This window comes from Pleurodeles waltl, chromosome 11 (assembly GCF_031143425.1).
Source record: "Pleurodeles waltl isolate 20211129_DDA chromosome 11, aPleWal1.hap1.20221129, whole genome shotgun sequence".
Taxonomy (NCBI): Eukaryota; Metazoa; Chordata; class Amphibia; order Caudata; family Salamandridae; genus Pleurodeles; species Pleurodeles waltl.
Window position 1 is genome coordinate 803069499 of NC_090450.1, and position 18364 is coordinate 803087862.

The 18364-nt window shown below is 44.7% G+C and overlaps 1 protein-coding gene across 1 annotated transcript in view; it reads left to right on the forward strand.

Moving 5' to 3' along the window:
* DDX54 (DEAD-box helicase 54) overlaps positions 1 to 18364 on the forward strand; it is a 117033-nt gene that overhangs the window by 73342 nt on the left and 25327 nt on the right. Inside the window, exons 10-14 of the mRNA XM_069214555.1 lie at positions 2426 to 2557; positions 3683 to 3893; positions 10350 to 10484; positions 10725 to 10946; positions 11434 to 11507. Of these exons, the coding sequence (XP_069070656.1) occupies positions 2426 to 2557; positions 3683 to 3893; positions 10350 to 10484; positions 10725 to 10946; positions 11434 to 11507 (774 nt within the window). The remainder of the gene's footprint in view (positions 1 to 2425; positions 2558 to 3682; positions 3894 to 10349; positions 10485 to 10724; positions 10947 to 11433; positions 11508 to 18364) is intronic.

The window sequence follows — 18364 nt, forward strand, 5'->3', positions numbered from 1 at the left end:
CTTTTACCAAATGAAATTAATGAAAGGAATTAAACATTTGCATCCTACATTCCAAATTCAAACACTGGTCGTCATTCGAAAGGTCTATAGCAATGCTTTTTTGACAGGGTTTCATATGATTCCTGTTGCAGACCAAAAAACTGCCGTCCCTGCTTCCGCTTAGCCAGCCACAGGTAATAGATGATTTGATCACATCACCTTGGTCTTGATTGTCCTTGTGGCCAAATGCTTTCTCAGAACTCATGCTGCGGACACAAAGTACTCTACGCCAACTCCCTCAAATAATCATCTGAATTTCTAATTCTCTGAAAATCTGCGTCCAAGAAGTGTCAATCTTTGTCCTGGTCCTTTCCTGACTGTACCCCTACAATCTGAAATTCCTTAACACTGAAAAGTCCACCAAGTATATCAGAATTTAATTTCTAAAAACAACAGAAACAACTTTTATTTTTGGGCCATGTCTGTTTATTTCTTTTCTCCTCTGTGCTTCACGTACGTGAAAAATAATGAAGCACTTGCTTTAAAAGAAGTTTACATTGGAAAAAATGTTTCCCTGTAGAAATAAATATGCTAAAAATAAAGATAGGCCAGGCCTGCCGGTTAACCACTAGGTTGGGTTAGGCATAGGCCCCGCAACCAGTCCGTGTTGCTAGTTTATTCATTAATAGCAGGATAGGTCCAAGGTCTTTTGGATGATTTATATGATTTAAAAAAACACCAAATTCACAGAAGGAAACAAAGGTTAAAGTAAAGTTAGCTTTCCTTATAAGACATTAGTGTATGGTAAAATATAAACCTCTAAAATTCAGTGAAAAAATTGTTAAAGTGCAATTGTGGTCACAAGACAAAATCTAAAAATCACTGGAATTTACAGTTATGGTCAGATAAGGTAAATATAACTTGCGTCTCATCATGCACCGCTTATGACATGTTAATTGACATTATTGATTAAATTAGTGGTGACAGCTGAAATGACATTGTTTACCATGTCCCTGATGACGGCATCCAGAGATGCTAATACTCTGCCTTTGGCCATGCAGAGCCGGTGTTATCCACAGGACCAGGTCATGTACCCATCCCTCTGTGAGAGACCAACTCACACTTCATATGATCTTTGCTGGTGCCCAAGAGAGGCTAGCTGCTGGGTATTGAATTTTGCCTGGTGCTACGACCAGCCCTCCAAAGGCAGTCCGCTCTTTTAGAATACAACCTTTGCACTATCCACAATGTAGAGCTGGCTTCAGGGCCTGACCTACAGGTGTTACATGTCCATTTGCCACCCCTCAGCAAGCAACCAATCCTTAGGCCTTGTGCAATGCCATCCATGCACCCAACCCTGCAGAACAGCCAGTCCACTGCACAGAACCTTCAGCTGTGTGGCCTAGGTTGGTGGCCGGGCCTGACAGTCCCCAAAGACCTGCATTGAAACGTTTGTGGACAGCCAAAAATCACCACATATAAACTTCAGCCCTACAAAATGTTTTTTAGCAACATGGCTTGTTATACGCCTGGTCCCTGCATTCAATGCCTTGTGGGCTCGAATCTTGCTGTGTATGCCTTCAGTCACACACATAGGAAGTTGGCTGGCAGGCCTGGCGCTAGCCTAGGCCTAGCATCCATGCCTTTGCAGACAGTCTCTCTCTGCTGCACATGAACAGGGGCTCTTTTTATTCCTGTATTATATATGGATTTATGGTTCACAGTTTAACAGCTCTATCATAGGTGTTATAAGGGATGTCATAAGTGGTGTCATTTAACATGTTAGGAGTGATGTCATAAGCAGTGCATGAAGGGGGTGTGAATTAGGGTTATTTCACCTAACCACAACTGGTGAATTTCAGTTTTTGTAGGTTTCATTTTGTAACCATAATTGCACTTTAACTGTGTTTTTTCAGTAAATTTCAATTTTTTAAAATATTAGTAACTTCTAAGCAACTCTAATTATAACTTTACATTAACATTTGATGAAAAGGCACTATTAAAGAGATAAGATTTTTGTTCACATTAAGTTTAGTACCTTAGTAGTAGTGCAATAGCTTCACCGATAAAGGACTTCTATCCAAATCTGAGGATCTTCTGACTTTGCTTATGCATTAATAAAATAAGGTGTTTGCCTTAAGTGCGAATCTATCTTGTACAGTAAATCCAAATCTTCTTAGGCGAGAGAACATCATAATATGGGCTCAATAATAGAATCAGTCAAGTCATCCGTAAGGTTGTTGCTTAAAGACAAACACAATTGAGCTTATACTGGCCTTCTGCGATCTATTACCTATTTCTGATACAGACATCTTCTCTTTCAATTTGCAGATGTGATAAAGGAAGAGGAATTGTAATATTAAAATGTAGGTCTTGGCATCACAAAGACAAAGTGCCCAAAGTACTGATAAATAATAGCTGAGCCCAATGTCTTTAATTTTTACAGCTTGCCTTCTTCCTTACACGTGCTGATGACAAGCCTGCCATCCTTCTTCACCTGCTACGTAATGTAGTGAAGCCTCAAGAACTTACTGTTGTATTTGTTGCCACAAAGCACCATGCAGAGTACCTAAAGGAGGTAAGGCCTGAGTGAGGATCAATGTCTTGTGCCTGCTCATGCATAGAGGCAGAGCATCTCTTTTCAGCAAATGTTCCTGTTTATCCTCTTGATCTCTCACCTCTTCATGACTTACATTGCTTTGCACGCCAGCAACAGGAATTCTGTGCCTGCACAATCTCAGATCTGAGCTAGAACAGCATTTGAAAATGTATAACCTCTGATTATCACAGGCCATTGCTAGTGCTTACTCATTATCTTGTACTCTTGAGTTGTACTTTTACCTTGCTCTGCCTTCTGCATTCTCCTGTATGACTGGTTCCAACACCTCTGTCTCTCTAGCTCCATTGGTTCTTTCTGGTGATGGCTGCTTCATCTCTTGTTTCTCTGTCTCAGTGCTTGCCCCTCCTACTCTACTCTTCCAGCCCAGACATTGTGTATTGATTTTCTTTCACACAAATCTATGTTTCATCTTATTGGAATAGGAGTTCCCACTCCCATTATGCCTCCCAAGGTATGTGTTCCCGTCTATGCCCAGGTAGAATGCACGAAACAGGCGGTGACTGGTAAAGAGTTTGTGGAACAACTCATAGAGCTGGAGAAAGGCAGACACCTAGCTCTGAAGTCCTTTCTGAAGAAAGAATGGTGCTGTAGCTGAGGCCAGAACTGTGGGCACATGAGCATGCAGTTGGACTGCACCGCTGTACAAGTTAATTTTCCTGTCCTGGCACTGATCTAGTCTCAGACTTTCCTTGCATATTCTGTTGGGGCTGTACCTTGGTTTGCTACGTTTGAAGCACCCCAAATAATAATAGACTATTACTGCTGACAAAATTACATTAACCAGGATTATTAAACTGTTGGTATGCAAAGGACTATGAGAGAATACATAAAGCTGGCCTTAGTGATATTTTGGGCTGAAATTAGTGTTAAAGAATAAACCTGTATTGACGCACTCCCGAGCGTTTGTCATTACATATGCTGTGTTCTTTGCATACTTGCGAGAATTTCATGATGATAACCTTTTTCTATGCAAAAGACTAAATTACTGAATTTGTCAATGCTTGTATTAAGTGTACCATGACATTCAGTAGCTAAAACGGCGTTCTCTTTCTAATAACCCTCAATCTCTTTGTTTCTCTTCAGCTGTTAACTGTGGAGGGCATAAACTGCTCCCACATCTACAGCTCTCTGGATCAGACAGCTCGCAAAATAAATATTGGCAAATTTGTGCATGGCAAGTGCTCGGTGATGATTGTGACAGATGTAGCTGCCCGTGGAATTGACATCCCCATGCTGGACAATGTGGTCAACTACAATGTTCCGCCCAAGGCCAAGCTCTTTCTACACAGAGTAGGTGAGTATCTGTGATGTGCACTTACGCTTGGGCAGGATGTTTGGTGGCAAGTGTTAGTTGGCTTTGTTCGTAAATGCCTTTGTGATCTTGGACAGCATTTGTTTCTTTTTGCATCCATTACTGAACCCCGTCGGAAAAGAGTCAAACATGGGAGTGCGTTGATATCAAATTCTCCTCTAACTCTAGCAGTAATTTCAAGAAAGAGATTGCAGAAAGCAATGGGGACGGAACCTTTTTTCATCCAAGAGAAGCAGTCATTCTATAGGGACACCAAAAGCTGAACGAGCATGGAAGTTAACAACTCTTCTTACTCTGAGAGCTGTTCATTAGAAAAATTCAGAGGATTATATGGACAGATTTGCTCATCTGCCTCCCACCCCACTTATTGTTTTCAGATTGTTATGTGGCACTAAATGTAGTGCTTTGCTTTTCTGTTTTAACATATCCCGCACCCTCTGTATTTTTGCATTAACACTATTAAGGGGTTTGTAAGTCACTAGGACATGATGGTGTGGGATTACTTCTAAGACATTGGTGAGGAAGACGATTCTGCCTTTCATGGATGGAAGTGCGTGCCTAATATGAAGAAGTGGTAGCACCGCAGGATCACATAGAAGTGTGGCACTGGGTATCGGAAAGAGAAGCTTTTCAGTTGACATCAACAGATATGAGATAAAGCCAGTCTTGTATCTGTATTCTTTTTTTAACTACATGTGTATTCAATTTTTGGTTTTCAGTTTCAAGCAGGAACATATGAACATTATTCAAGAGGAAAGGAATATTACACAGCCAACAGCGCATTGCAAATCTTTGTACAACGTTATCTGTTATTACAATTATATGCATAATGATTGTTTGTCTTTCTTTTGATTGCCTCTTAATATATTATCTTTCTCCACACAGTTAAGGTGGGGGTTCATCTGTAACTTTCATCTCTACTTGTGAATTCCATCCTGATTTCTTCTGCTATGTCCCTTTTAACTTCATCCCTTATACAGTCTTCTAGGCTAGATGTGTTGGGGCTCAACCAGTGTATTACTAGTCTCCTTATCTTGTATCTGTTTAACATCACAATTTAGTTTTCCTGGCCAGTGTCTGGAAATAGGAAGAACGTATGTCAATTCTAGACAGAAATGTACAAAATCTACAGAAAGCATTAATTGATGATCAGAAAAACAGGGTAATTGCTAGATCTGATGAGGAGAGACAGGGCAGTGGAAGGAAGTGATGCAGGGCAACATAAGTAAGTGATGAGAGATGCAAAACTGCATAAGCAACTGATAGATGCTGGATAGTCTAGGAAACTGATGAGAAGTGCAGTACAATCTAGGGAACTGAACCTAAGGAACTGAAGAGGAGAAATGCAGGGAAAACTAGGGAACCAATAGATGCATGCCACTAACAAATGAGGTGTGATACTGGCACTACCTAATGAATTGAGGATGAAAATGCAAAGACAGCCTAACAAACTAATAAAGTGAGGTTCTAGACAGCATGAGAAGCTGATGGTGTCAAACGCATGACAGCCTAAGGTGCTGATGGGCAGAAATGCTAGAGTGGCTTAGAAGCTGGTAAATGTAAATGAAGGACAGTCTAGTAATGGATGAGGAGATATGCATGAACAGCTTGAGGAACGGATGAGAGCTATACATAGAGTGCAAGGAACTACTCCGTGTGTAGCTTAAAAACAGCGGAAGAGAGATCCAAGATTGCATGGAGCTTCAGAAGTAAGATTCAGGTAGAATATAAAGAACCGTTGACCGTTTTATAGACAGAGGAAGAATGTGATGAAGAAAAAAAGCAAGCAGAATAAGAAACCATTTCTTCCTGCAGCTCTCCACTATGGAGATATGCAGCATACAAACCATGTCAGAAGTGAAGCAGGGAGATGTTGAGGAGAACTGGGGAGATTTGCAAAGAGTGTAGGGACCTGTGACATGAGAAGAGGAATCATTGTAAGAAATGTTGAGAGACTGTACTCATGATGCAAGTTGGTGGGAGAGTATAAGAAACTATTACAGAGAGATGTAGAGAGAGGCACCAATTGCTCCGCAAACTGACAATATTTAACAAGTGATTAACAAGCACTGTGGTGATTTTCAGGGAACTGAAGGATACAAATGCTCCTATAGGTCGTGGAGTTACTTGATAACAGTTTATGATTCTTAAGAAAATCCAGGGATGATGGCTGGATAATGAAAGAATCCAGTGCAGAAAAGCATATAGAGTACAAGTAGCCATGACCAAGAGAGGCGGGGAGAATATAGTGAACACACAGGGAACTGAAAAGAAATGATGGAGTAAAGAGAAAGTTGATGCTGATAAGAAATGTAAGATTCTGAGTAATTGCTGAGAGAATATGCAGATGACTGCATGGGGCTATAGAGGAGAGATATAGGGAGAGTGCATGGAGTCTGAAAAGAGATTCAGGGAAAGTGTGTGCGGCCTCCGAGAAGAGCACATGCAACTAGCGAGATACGGAAAAGAGCATGTGGGTATGAAGCAACAGAAGAAGCATAAAGGGAAAGCACATAAAGCAACAAAGAGAGCACATTTTCATTGTATTTAATTTGTAAAGTGATTACACCAGAGAGCTGCACAGCAAATGGCATGGTAAAAAGAAAAGTTGCAAAGACTAGACAAGTAATTCATATGAAAATAGCTAAGAGTGAGCAAAAGAACAAACACATTGATTTGTAAATTTATAAAGGTACTAAATTAATGCAGAGTAGTAGTGAAACCAGGATACTGAGAAACAGTTTGTGTTTCAAAAGAGAATTAAAAATATAAGTGAGACTTTTTACAAGGAAGTTTGGAAGGGACAAGCCTAACCTTGAAAATTGAAAGTAGGTTTTGTATGTGTAGAGTGTTTCAAGTGAAAGTAGGTAAGAGATATCAATCCATTGATTAACACAAATGAAATGGAGAGAAACTGAAACAGAAAGTAAGAAGAAAACTGGGACAAATACAGATAAACAAGAGGGAGAGAGAAATGCATAGTAGGGGTGTAAGGAAATGCCTCCTTGGCATGGTTGCCCCCTGACTTTTTTGCCTTTGCTGATGCTATGTTTACAATTGAAAGTGTGCTGAGGCCTGCTAACCAGGCCCCAGCACCAGTGTTCTTTCCCTAACCTGTACTTTTGTATCCACAATTGGCAGACCCTGGCATCCAGATAAGTCCCTTGTAACTGGTACTTCTAGTACCAAGGGCCCTGATGCCAAGGAAGGTCTCTAAGGGCTGCAGCATGTCTTATGCCACCCTGGAGACCCCTCACTCAGCACAGACACACTGCTTGCCAGCTTGTGTGTGCTAGTGAGGACAAAACGAGTAAGTCGACATGGCACTCCCCTCAGGGTGCCATGCCAGCCTCTCACTGCCTATGCAGTATAGGTAAGACACCCCTCTAGCAGACCTTACAGCCCTAAGGCAGGGTGCACTATACCATAGGTGAGGGTACCAGTGCATGAGCATGGTACCCCTACAGTGTCTAAACAAAACCTTAGACATTGTAAGTGCAGGGTAGCCATAAGAGTATATGGTCTGGGAGTCTGTCAAGCACGAACTCCACAGCACCATAATGGCTACACTGAAAACTGGGAAGTTTGGTATCAAACTTCTCAGCACAATAAATGCACACTGATGCCAGTGTACATTTTATTGTAAAATACACCACAGAGGGCACCTTAGAGGTGCCCCCTGAAACTTAACCGACTGTCTGTGTAGGCTGACTAGTTCCAGCAGCCTGCCACACCAGAGACATGTTGCTGGCCCCATGGGGAGAGTGCCTTTGTCACTCTGAGGCCAGTAACAAAGCCTGCACTGGGTGGAGATGCTAACACCTCCCCCAGGCAGGAGCTGTGACACCTGGCGGTGAGCCTCAAAGGCTCACCCCTTTGTCACAGCCCAGCAGGGCACTCCAGCTTAGTGGAATTGCCCGCCCCCTCCGGCCACGGCCCCCACTTTTGGCGGCAAGGCTGGAGGGAACAAAGAAAGCAACAAGGAGGAGTCACTGGCCAGTCAGGACAGCCCCTAAGGTGTCCTGAGCTGAAGTGACTCTAACTTTTAGAAATCCTCCATCTTGCAGATGGAGGATTCCCCCAATAGGGTTAGGATTGTGACCCCCTCCCCTTGGGAGGAGGCACAAAGAGGGTGTACCCACCCTCAGGGCTAGTAGCCATTGGCTACTAACCCCCCAGACCTAAACACGCCCTTAAATTTAGTATTTAAGGGCTACCCTGAACCCTAGAAAATTAGATTCCTGCAACTACAAGAAGAAGGACTGCCTAGCTGAAAACCCCTGCAGAGGAAGACCAGAAGACGACAACTGCCTTGGCTCCAGAAACTCACCGGCCTGTCTCCTGCCTTCCAAAGATCCTGCTCCAGCAACGCCTTCCAAAGGGACCAGCGACCTCGACATCCTCTGAGGACTGCCCCTGCTTCGAAAAGACAAGAAACTCCCGAGGACAGCGGACCTGCTCCAAGAAAGGCTGCAACTTTGTTTCCAGCAGCCTTGAAAGAACCCTGCAAGCTCCCCGCAAGAAGCGTGAGACTTGCAACACTGCACCCGGCGACCCCGACTCGGCTGGTGGAGATCCAACACCTCAGGAGGGACCCCAGGACTACTCTGATACTGTGAGTACCAAAACCTGTCCCCCCTGAGCCCCCCACAGCGCCGCCTGCAGAGGGAATCCCGAGGCCTCCCCTGACCGCGACTCTTTGAATCCAAAGTCCCGACGCCTGGGAGAGACCCTGCACCCGCAGCCCCCAGGACCTGAAGGACCGGACTTTCACTGGAGAAGTGACCCCCAGGAGTCCCTCTCCCTTGCCCAAGTGGAGGTTTCCCCGAGGAATCCCCCCCTTGCCTGCGTGCAGCGCTGAAGAGATCCCGAGATCTCTCATAGACTAACATTGCGAACCCGACGCCTGTTTCTACACTGCACCCGGCCGCCCCCGCGCTGCTGAGGGTGAAATTTCTGTGTGGGCTTGTGTCCCCCCCGGTGCCCTACAAAACCCCCCTGGTCTGCCCTCCGAAGACGCGGGTACTTACCTGCTGGCAGACTGGAACCGGGGCACCCCCTTCTCCATTGAAGCCTATGTGTTTTGGGCACCACTTTGAACTCTGCACCTGACCGGCCCTGAGCTGCTGGTGTGGTAACTTTGGGGTTGCTCTGAACCCCCAACGGTGGGCTACTTTGGACCAAGAACTAAGCCCTGTAAGTGTCCTACTTACCTGGTTAATCTAACAAATACTTACCTCCCCTAGGAACTGTGAAAATTGCACTGTGTCCACTTTTAAAACAGCTATTTGTCAATAACTTGAAAAGTATACATGCAATTTTTATGATTTAAAGTTCCTAAAGTACTTACCTGCAATACCTTTCGAATGAGATATTACATGTAGAATTTGAACCTGTGGTTCTTAAAATAAACTAAGAAAATATATTTTTCTATACAAAAACCTATTGGCTGGATTTGTCTCTGAGTGTGTGTACCTCATTTATTGTCTGTGTATGTACAACAAATGCTTAACACTACTCCTTGGATAAGCCTACTGCTCGACCACACTACCACAAAATAGAGCATTAGTATTATCTATTTTTACCACTATTTTACCTCTAAGGGGAACCCTTGGACTCTGTGCATGCTATTCCTTACTTTGAAATAGCACATACAGAGCCAACTTCCTACAAGGGGGTAAATGGAAGTGTTAAAAAAGCTAAAGTACATCTAAGACTCGAGCAGAAAGTGCAGCAGATTGAGAACAATTTTCGAGCCAGTGGAAGTAAACGGTAGAGACCTGTTTGAAAGGTCAGCGGAGTCCTTTTTACAGCTGTATCAGGCTGGAATCTACAGGCATGACAAAAAGATGCGACTGGAGAAAGAACCAGACCCACAAACTGTGGGCAAAAGTAGAGAGGCGACACGAGAAATAGATACGAAAGAGATACATTAGTTAAAAGAAAGGAAAGAAGAATATTCACATACGTATCGCATCAAGATTGAGCGACTGAGTTCAAGAGAGAACAGTGGAATTGGTGCCATTGAGCTAGATATCATAGGAGATTCTTGGCTAGAAGTGTGATGTTAGACCTCATGAAGATATAATAGATGCAACAATATTTTAGAACCCTCTGTAGAAGGAGTGAGTTCAAATTGTACTCAAACCAAGATAGTGGAAATGAAGAAAAGAAAACTAGGAAAGTGTGGGTATCAGTAATCCAAAAAGAAGAGCAGAGAAAAGAAGTGTGTTCATCTGTTTCAAAAGCAGTGGTGATGGCCAAGGAACAAGACTAGACTGTGGATAGTGGTGGGTTGAGGGTAAATAATTATAAAGACAGTGTGATATTTGTGTGGATCTTCTGTTGCTTCTTTCTGTTTACTTGTCTTTAATACAGCCTTCCCACTGTCCTCCTTTACTCTTACCTTCTCTAATTTCAACCTTTTCCTTTTTTCAGGCCGTGTTGCTAGGGCTGGCCGCAGTGGTACTGCCTACTCATTGGTTGCAATAGATGAGACTCCATACATCCTTGATCTGCACCTGTTCTTGGGGCGCCCTCTAAAGCTGACTAATCCTCAAGACCCTCCGGCAGGTAAGGAGAAACTTCCCTTGTCGCCTTGGCCTGGACAAGTGAGGGTATATGGGAACTGTGCAAGCAACAGGCTGAGGAGAGGAAGGATTTTGGTGTTAACATGCGACTACTTGGCCCAGTTGGCAATTGTTTTGCAAGAGGAAACCATTTTAAACTACTAGGCTGCTAATGTTAGTGGAAGACAACCGCTGCTGTTCATGTCCATTCCATGTGTTCAGATCCTTCTTTGTTGTTTTTCAGACCCTGATGGAGTAATTGGCAGAGCCCCACAGAGCATCATTGATGATGAGGAGTCCCTACTAATAGCGGATCATGAAGCATCATTAGACCTGCAGAATTTGAAGAGGGTGTCTGAGAATGCCTACAGACAGTATCTCAAGTCGCGGCCTACCCCTTCGCCAGAATCCATCAAACGAGTCAAGGAAACAGATTTCACGCGCGTGGGCATCCATCCGCTCTTCAGTAAGGATATGCATGTTCTTCACATTCAATAATGTACTTGTGCTACTACTAACAGCCAGCACTAATGCAACATTCTCTGCACCTTTCCTTACACAGTCCAGCATTCTCTCTATCACCTTCACAATAAAGCATCCAGAACCAGTCTGTATTACTGTCCATGGCCAGCAATGCTGTACCATTTAACTCACCAGAGACCTCATTGCTACCCATCACCTCCCGCTCTTCATGAGCCAGGGCAGTTTCCACAATTTCTGCAGCTGTTGGTGTCCGAATACAGATTCCTACAGGCCCTTTGGCATTCTTCCCTTGTTCTCTCCAGCTTCTTCTCAGCAAGTGCTTTAACCCTGTTCTCTCCAACTCCCTGAAGCCAGACTTGCATTACTATCACATATAGTACTCAGTTGTGAAAAAAGCCTTACTGCTCATACATTTTCTTGTTAAATCCTTGTAGGAAGCACTAATTGTATCACTGTCTTTTCTAACAAAGGTTCATATTTGGTGGAGGAGGAGCAGGAAAGGCTGAAATTTGTGGACTCTATTAAGAATTACAGATCAAAAGCGGTGAGTACATCTGCAGAATGAAAATCCATTCTTCCTTTTGCCTCACACTGATTGAAAACACTTCTCTAAGTAATTGCTTGGCTTGTTCATATTCAGCATTGGGTTCTGCATACTGATGTGTGATTTGACTTTTTTTTTTTTTTTTAGATCTTGCTGCAGGCAGCTTTAACCTTCTTAGAGACCTCAGGTCACCAATACTTTAAAAAAGGAAACGCAATAAGTAGTTTAGAGGAAGTGAGCTTTCACTCATCTCACTTCTACCATTGACCCTTAGGGCTTTCTCACATATTGATGTTGCTTGAATGGACTGTCCTTCAAGACCACAGGCATTTCATTGATGATTACATCGTTGTGTAGCTTGTAATTGGAGTCCGTGTGTTCTTTGGTTTATTTACTGACATAGTGATATTTTATTGCATTTTTTTTTCTTTTTTGTTAAACAAGTGTAGGAAAGTGCCTTTTTATGACATTGTTACACTTCCAATTTTTGCCTGGTACATGATGTGATTTCAACCGAAAGTGCAATGGATCCCTGCTACCAGGTCCCAAGTGCCAGAGCTCTTTCCCAAAACTGCACAGTTGCTTCCCAAATTGGCAAAACCTTTAGCACCCTCTGTAAGTCCCTAGCAAATAGTATCCCTGGTACCTAGGACCTGGGGTACTTAAAAGGGTCCCTAAGGGCTGCAGCAGGATTTGTGCTGCCTAAGGGACCCCTCACCAAGCACATGACAGGCTGCATGTCTTGGTGAAGACAAAGTGAAAGCACGACATGGCACACAGCCTGCGTGGCATGTCCCCTAACACTGCATGCAGTATATGGAAGTCAACCCACTTACAAGCCTTACATCCCTAAGGCAGGGTGCATTATATTACATGTGAAGGCATATCTGCATAAGTAGACATGCCCCTGCTATGTCTTTGTCGATTCTCAGACATAGTAAGCCATTTTAAATGCATGTGCTGGCCACTGGTCAGTACGAGTTCCCCCACTACATTATGGCTTCACTGAACATAGGGATGTTTGGTATCAAACATCTCATATGGTGAACCCACATTGATGCCAGTGTTGGATTTACCAAAACATGCACCCAAAGGGCACCTTAGAGATGCTCCTGAAAAACCCCACCAGCCTCTGGTGTGCATGCTGACCAGTTTCTGCCAGCCTGCCACCCAAGACACTGTTCTGGACCCCAAGGTTGAGAGCCTTCTGCTCTCAGGAGGCCAATAACAATAGCCTGTCTGGGAAGAGGGTGTAACGCCCCCTCCCACAGAATGACCCGCTGATAAGCCTTCCTAAGGCTGCAAGCCTCAAAGGGCTGCTGCCATTGAAATGCAAACCTGACTCCCCTCACTGGAGAGAAAGCCACCCCTGCCCAGTGCCCATATGGCACCTGGACAGATGGAAAAATTAGCTAGGCAGGCATTTCACCCCCAGTCTAGTACCCCCTCTAAGGTGGGCTACTGCGAGGTAGACATGATTTTTCAGAAGTAGCCATCTTTGTGGTGGCAAACTTAGGCATTCTGGGACAGGGTTATGCCCACTACCCACAGGAAGAGGTCATATAGTGGGCGTAGTGAACCCAAGGGTCAGCCCATTTGCTACTACCCTACATTAGCCTAACACCCTTGAATCCAGTATTTAGCGGAGCCCCAGGCACCAAAGAAGCAGATCCTGATGACCTAACAAGACCAAGGACACAGAAGAGCCGCGGAAGCAGAAGAGGAGAAAAGAAGCAGCTGACCTGGTACCAACCCAACCGGCCTGTCTGCATCTCTTGTCAAAAATCTGCATCAAAGTCGACTCATCCTGCAGCTGTGACTCCAGAAACCTGGGAGGACTGCCTGCCTTCAAAAAAGACTCAAGACCTCCAGTAAACAGCGGACCTGTTCTCCAACCAACTCCAGAGGAAGAGACTCTGAAGCCTCTGAAACGAGCAAAACCCAACACCTGGATGCACCACTGCACCCGATGTCTCCGACTCGAGTTGAAGTGGAATACCAGGACCAACAAGGTTCCCCAGCCCTACAGAGTCCGAGTTCATTGTGGTTTCACCCCTCCTGGACTCCACGACTCCTGCAGCCTCTGCACATAGCCCCACTCCACCACAAACACTCCGGTAAAGAAAATCCAACATATAAGGACACCTCTGTATCTGTCGCCCCTGAGCCGTGGATAAGAGGAACAAAGGTGCTTACCTGTACCTGGGCATCGTGAGGCCTTAGCCCCACTTTTGGTTCAGCCCGACTGGCCTCCTGGCCAAAATCTGCAGCCTCTTTTCGATGTGACTGATCTCCGTAGGAACTCATTGGGCACCCTGCGCCCATTTTGCACTCTGTACCAGGATGTCTCAATGGCGATGAGGGTGTACTGTGAGTACTGCCTTGTACTTTGCCTACTACTCACCTTGACCCCAGGAGATTTGCCTTGTAAGTCGCTGTACTCTGTTTGCAGAACTGGCTTTTCCTCCCATAGGATTACATTGCAGAACTCAGAAATTGCACTGTCCACTTTATAGAGTGAAAATAATTCCTATTTAAAAACATACTTACCTGAACGATTTTTATCTGATGCCTAAACATTTATAAAGATACAATTTTTATAAATTTGTGTGGATCTCCTTCTTGAGTCTTGTGTCTCATTTATTGACGATTGCGTGTCTTTGCAGAGGTCTTGCAGTCCTCTGTGTTAAGCCTAAGCCTGCGCCACTACACTACCCCTAAGTAGAGCACTTCAGGATTGCATAGCAAGCCCTTTACACTCACAGGTGAACCCCTGGATCCTTTACACGGAATGCACATATCGCATAAAGGGCCAGCTTCCTACATTGGTGGGGCAGTGGTTGGGATACAGGACTTGACATCTGCTGCACCACTTGGTTGATAATTGATTCCACAGAGGAATCCAAAAATTGTTCCTAGTTAAATATTTTTCCAATTAATAACGTTTTCTAATTTTTAAAAAATATCTGTAGGGCCTTGGTTAAGTCCCTTTTACAAAACTATTTAGCAATTTTTGTAAGACCTTTACAAAGTTCCCAACTACTTTAAACAATGTCTGAGTAAGGGCCTTCCCAGAAACTCAACATTGCACCTTATCAGCAGCACCTTAGAGTACCCGTCTCAAGGAGCTCTGTAAAGCATGGAAACTTGCCATGGGTACCAAACCCACAAAAGCTCATCTGCAGCAGTTGCAGACAGATAATTACCAGGCACTGGCAAGTAAAAATCCCCCCACTGGGGAAGATGAGAACACAGAGGTGGATGAGGCCAACAATTACTCCATCTCTACCCCCTAAGATAATACCTCCACTGAGAACACTTCTAGTAGTGTCTCACTGAAGATGCAGATCTTTAGAACTAACTATGAGGATAGGCTTAGAGGTTAAACTCTTAGCTATAGAAAAAGAAAGAACTGAGATGGGCCTAGGGATTGTCTCAAAATACTCAGAAGCCGATAATATCACCAAATGGTTCAGATATGGTCAGCCAGAAGTATTGGGGCTCTCTCCTTTGGGAACTGTTCTCTGGTAAATGCAGGGAAAGGCTCCTGACATTGAATGAGCAGTCACTGAGTCCTATGACCTCATGAAGGATACCCTCATTGAGGGCTTTGGACTCACCACTGAGGAGTACAGGATCAGGTTTAGGGAGACTCGAAAAACCCACAGTCAGACCTGGGTACATTTTGTGGACTTTTCAGCTAAAACACCAGGTGGCTGGCTAAAAGGTAACAATATGCAAGATTATGATGGGCTTTCTAATTTAGTTATAAGAGAGCATCTGCTATGTGATTGTGTTCGAGAAAAGTTACAGAATGTGCAAGACTTTGATGTGCTTTATAATTTAATTATAAGAGAGCATCTGCAATGTAATTGTGTTCTAGAAAAGTTACAGTACCTGGTAGACCTAGGTCCACTTTCTCCCCTAGAGTTGGGGAAGAAGGCAGACAACTGGGTCAAAACAAGGATGGCCAAAACTGGGGGGAGGGACTGACCATAAGAAAGAGGCCAAAAGGCCCTCCCAAGGGAAAGATGGTGACCAGGAAAAGGATAAAAACAGAGTCTTCTAAAGGCCCCCAAAATTCTTCTCAGGAGGGTGGGCCTGGGACTTAAGGGTGAGTACCGAGGTAAAAACTGAGATCCCCAAAAGTCTTGGTGTCATGACTGCAAAGCTCTTGGACACCGAACTGGAGACACTACCTGTCCCCACAAAAAAAATGCCTCTAGTGCACCTGCAGTAAATGCAGTGGTGAGTCTCCAGATGGGATTTCAAGTGGGACCTGACCATGTCAATGAACTCCCTGAGGCATATCTAGTTTGAGAGGGTGGTGTGGATGTAGCTGCCCTGGTTGTCTGGCCCAGTAATCTGGAGAGATACAGACAACAGCCACATATCAGTGGGTTTATAGTTGAAACCCTGAGAGACACTGGTGCCAGTGTCACCATGGTGATTGAGAAATTGGTGTCCTCAGATCAATACTTGACTTGTGAGACATATACAGTCCTCAGTGCTAATAATCAGGCTAAGATATATCCCATGGGAATGGTATCCTTAGAATGGGAAGGGGTTACTGGCCAAAACAAGGTGGTAGTATCTCCTGCAGTCCCTGTACAATGTCTGCTAGGCAATGATCTGGCGTCCTCGGCATGGGCTGAGGTTGAAAGACTCATGCAGCTATGCTGGGTATACCTGAATGGCTGTGTGTAAAAACAAGAGCACTGTACAAAGCACAGGGTGAAAAAGAGTTGGGGTCTGGAATAATGGCTTAACCAACCAAGAGAAAGGGCAATAAGTCTGCGAAACCAGCTTCTACACAGATACAAGATAAGGTCTCTTCTCAGGAAGAAGACTTGTCAATCCCAGAGGGAACTGAGCCTCAGGAACTTGGGCCTTACACAACAGAGCTCTTGGGCCCAGGGGACCCTCAAAGGAAGATCTATGCTGGGGCAGAGGACCTGTGCCACTCTCAAGGCCTGAGACAGCAAGCTGCTGATCAGGAAAAGGAAGATGTCAGTGGCTCCCACAGGCCCTATTGGGAGTAGGGACTCCTTTACACTGAGGCCAGAGACCCCACACCTGGAGAGTGGTAGTGCCTCAGCAGTATAGAGAATTTCTCCTCACATTTGCCCATGACATACCCCTAGCTGTGCATCTTCATTAGGCTAAAACGTGGAGTAGGTTGGTGAACCCCTTCTACTGGCCAGGTATGTCCCAGAAGTTGAAGGAGTTTAGTAACTCCTGTGCCACCTGTCAAGCCAGTGGCAAGACTGATGGCCACCCAAAGGCCCCCTTAATTAAACTTCCAGTGGTTGGGTTCCCTTTGAGAGGATAGGGATTGACATAGTTGGTCGCCTAGACCCTCCAACAGCATCAGGAAACCTATTTATACTGGTTGTAGTGGATCATACAACCAGGTATTCTGAGGCAATATGCCTGAGGACTACCACTGCTCCTGCAGTAGTTAGGGCCTTCATTGGTAACTTTACCAGAGTGGGCTTTCCAAAGGGGGTGATGTCAGACATGGGTACAAACTTCATGTCTGGCTACTTGAAATACATGTGGGCTGAATGCGGTGTGATCTATAAGTTCACTACCCCATAATGGCCTTGTTGAAAGATTCAACTAGACATTGAAAGGTATGATTGGTGAACTCCCTGAATAACTCGGAAGGAGATGGGATGTCTTACTTCCATGCTTGCTTTTCGCTTACAGGGAAGTGCCACAGAAGGGTGTTGGTTTTCCCCCTTTGAACTTCTGTTTGAGCATCCTGTGAGGGGATCACTTTGTCTTGTGAAGGAGGGATGAGAGAGACCTCTCAGAGAACCTAAACAGGATATTGTGCACTATGCGCTTGGCCTTCGCTCTCGAATGGCTGACTAAATGGAAAATGCTTCTAAAAACCTTGAGGTCAGCCAAGAGCTCCAGAAGCTCTGGTATGACCAAAATGCTGCACTGGTGGAGTTCTAACCAGGGCAGAAGGTGTGGGTTTTGGAACCTGTAGCTCCTAGGGCCTTCCAAGACAAATGGAGTGGACCCTACACTATCCTGGAAAGAAAAGGGGAAGTCCCCTACTTGATGGACCTTGGCTCTTGCAGGAACCCCAAAAGGGTTATCAATGTAAATCGCCTTCAACCCTATCATGACAGACCTCGGATGACCATGCTCATGGTCACTGATGAGGGACAGAAAGCTGAGACCGGAATCTCCTCTCCAGCAACCCCAAAGATGTCTCAGTTGGAGGAGTGGTCTTTTCAGGCACCCTCACTGACCATCTGCAAACTGACTGCAAACAAGTACTGCATCGGTATGCTGAGCTCTTCTCTTTGATCACTGGTCAGGCTACCTGGTGCACACATGATGTGGACACCAAGGACAGCCACAGACAATCTGATCATGTCAAAGAGAGCATCAAAGCTGGAGTAAGCAAGATGTTGGATTCGGGAGTCATTGAGCACTCTGCTAGTCCCTGGGCCAGCCCAGTTGTCTTAGTCCCCAAGCCTCATTCCCAGGGTTGAACAAGATAAATGCGGTTTTGTTTGGACTATAGCGCTCAATAATGTGACCAAAACAGATGCATACCCTATTCCTAGGGCTGATAAACTAATTGACAGATTAGGGGCAGCCAAATATCTTGGTACTTTTGATCTCACATAAGGGTACCGGCAGATAGGTCTGACATCGGCATTCTCCACTCCTATTGGGCATTATCAGTTTACTGTTATGCCCTTTGGACTAAAGAATTCCCATGCCACCTTCCAAAGGTTGGTGAATAAAGTCCTGGCTGGGGTCGAAGACCTTAGTGCAGCATACCTTGATGACATTGCTGTGTTTAGCTCCACTTGCCAGGATCACCTGCT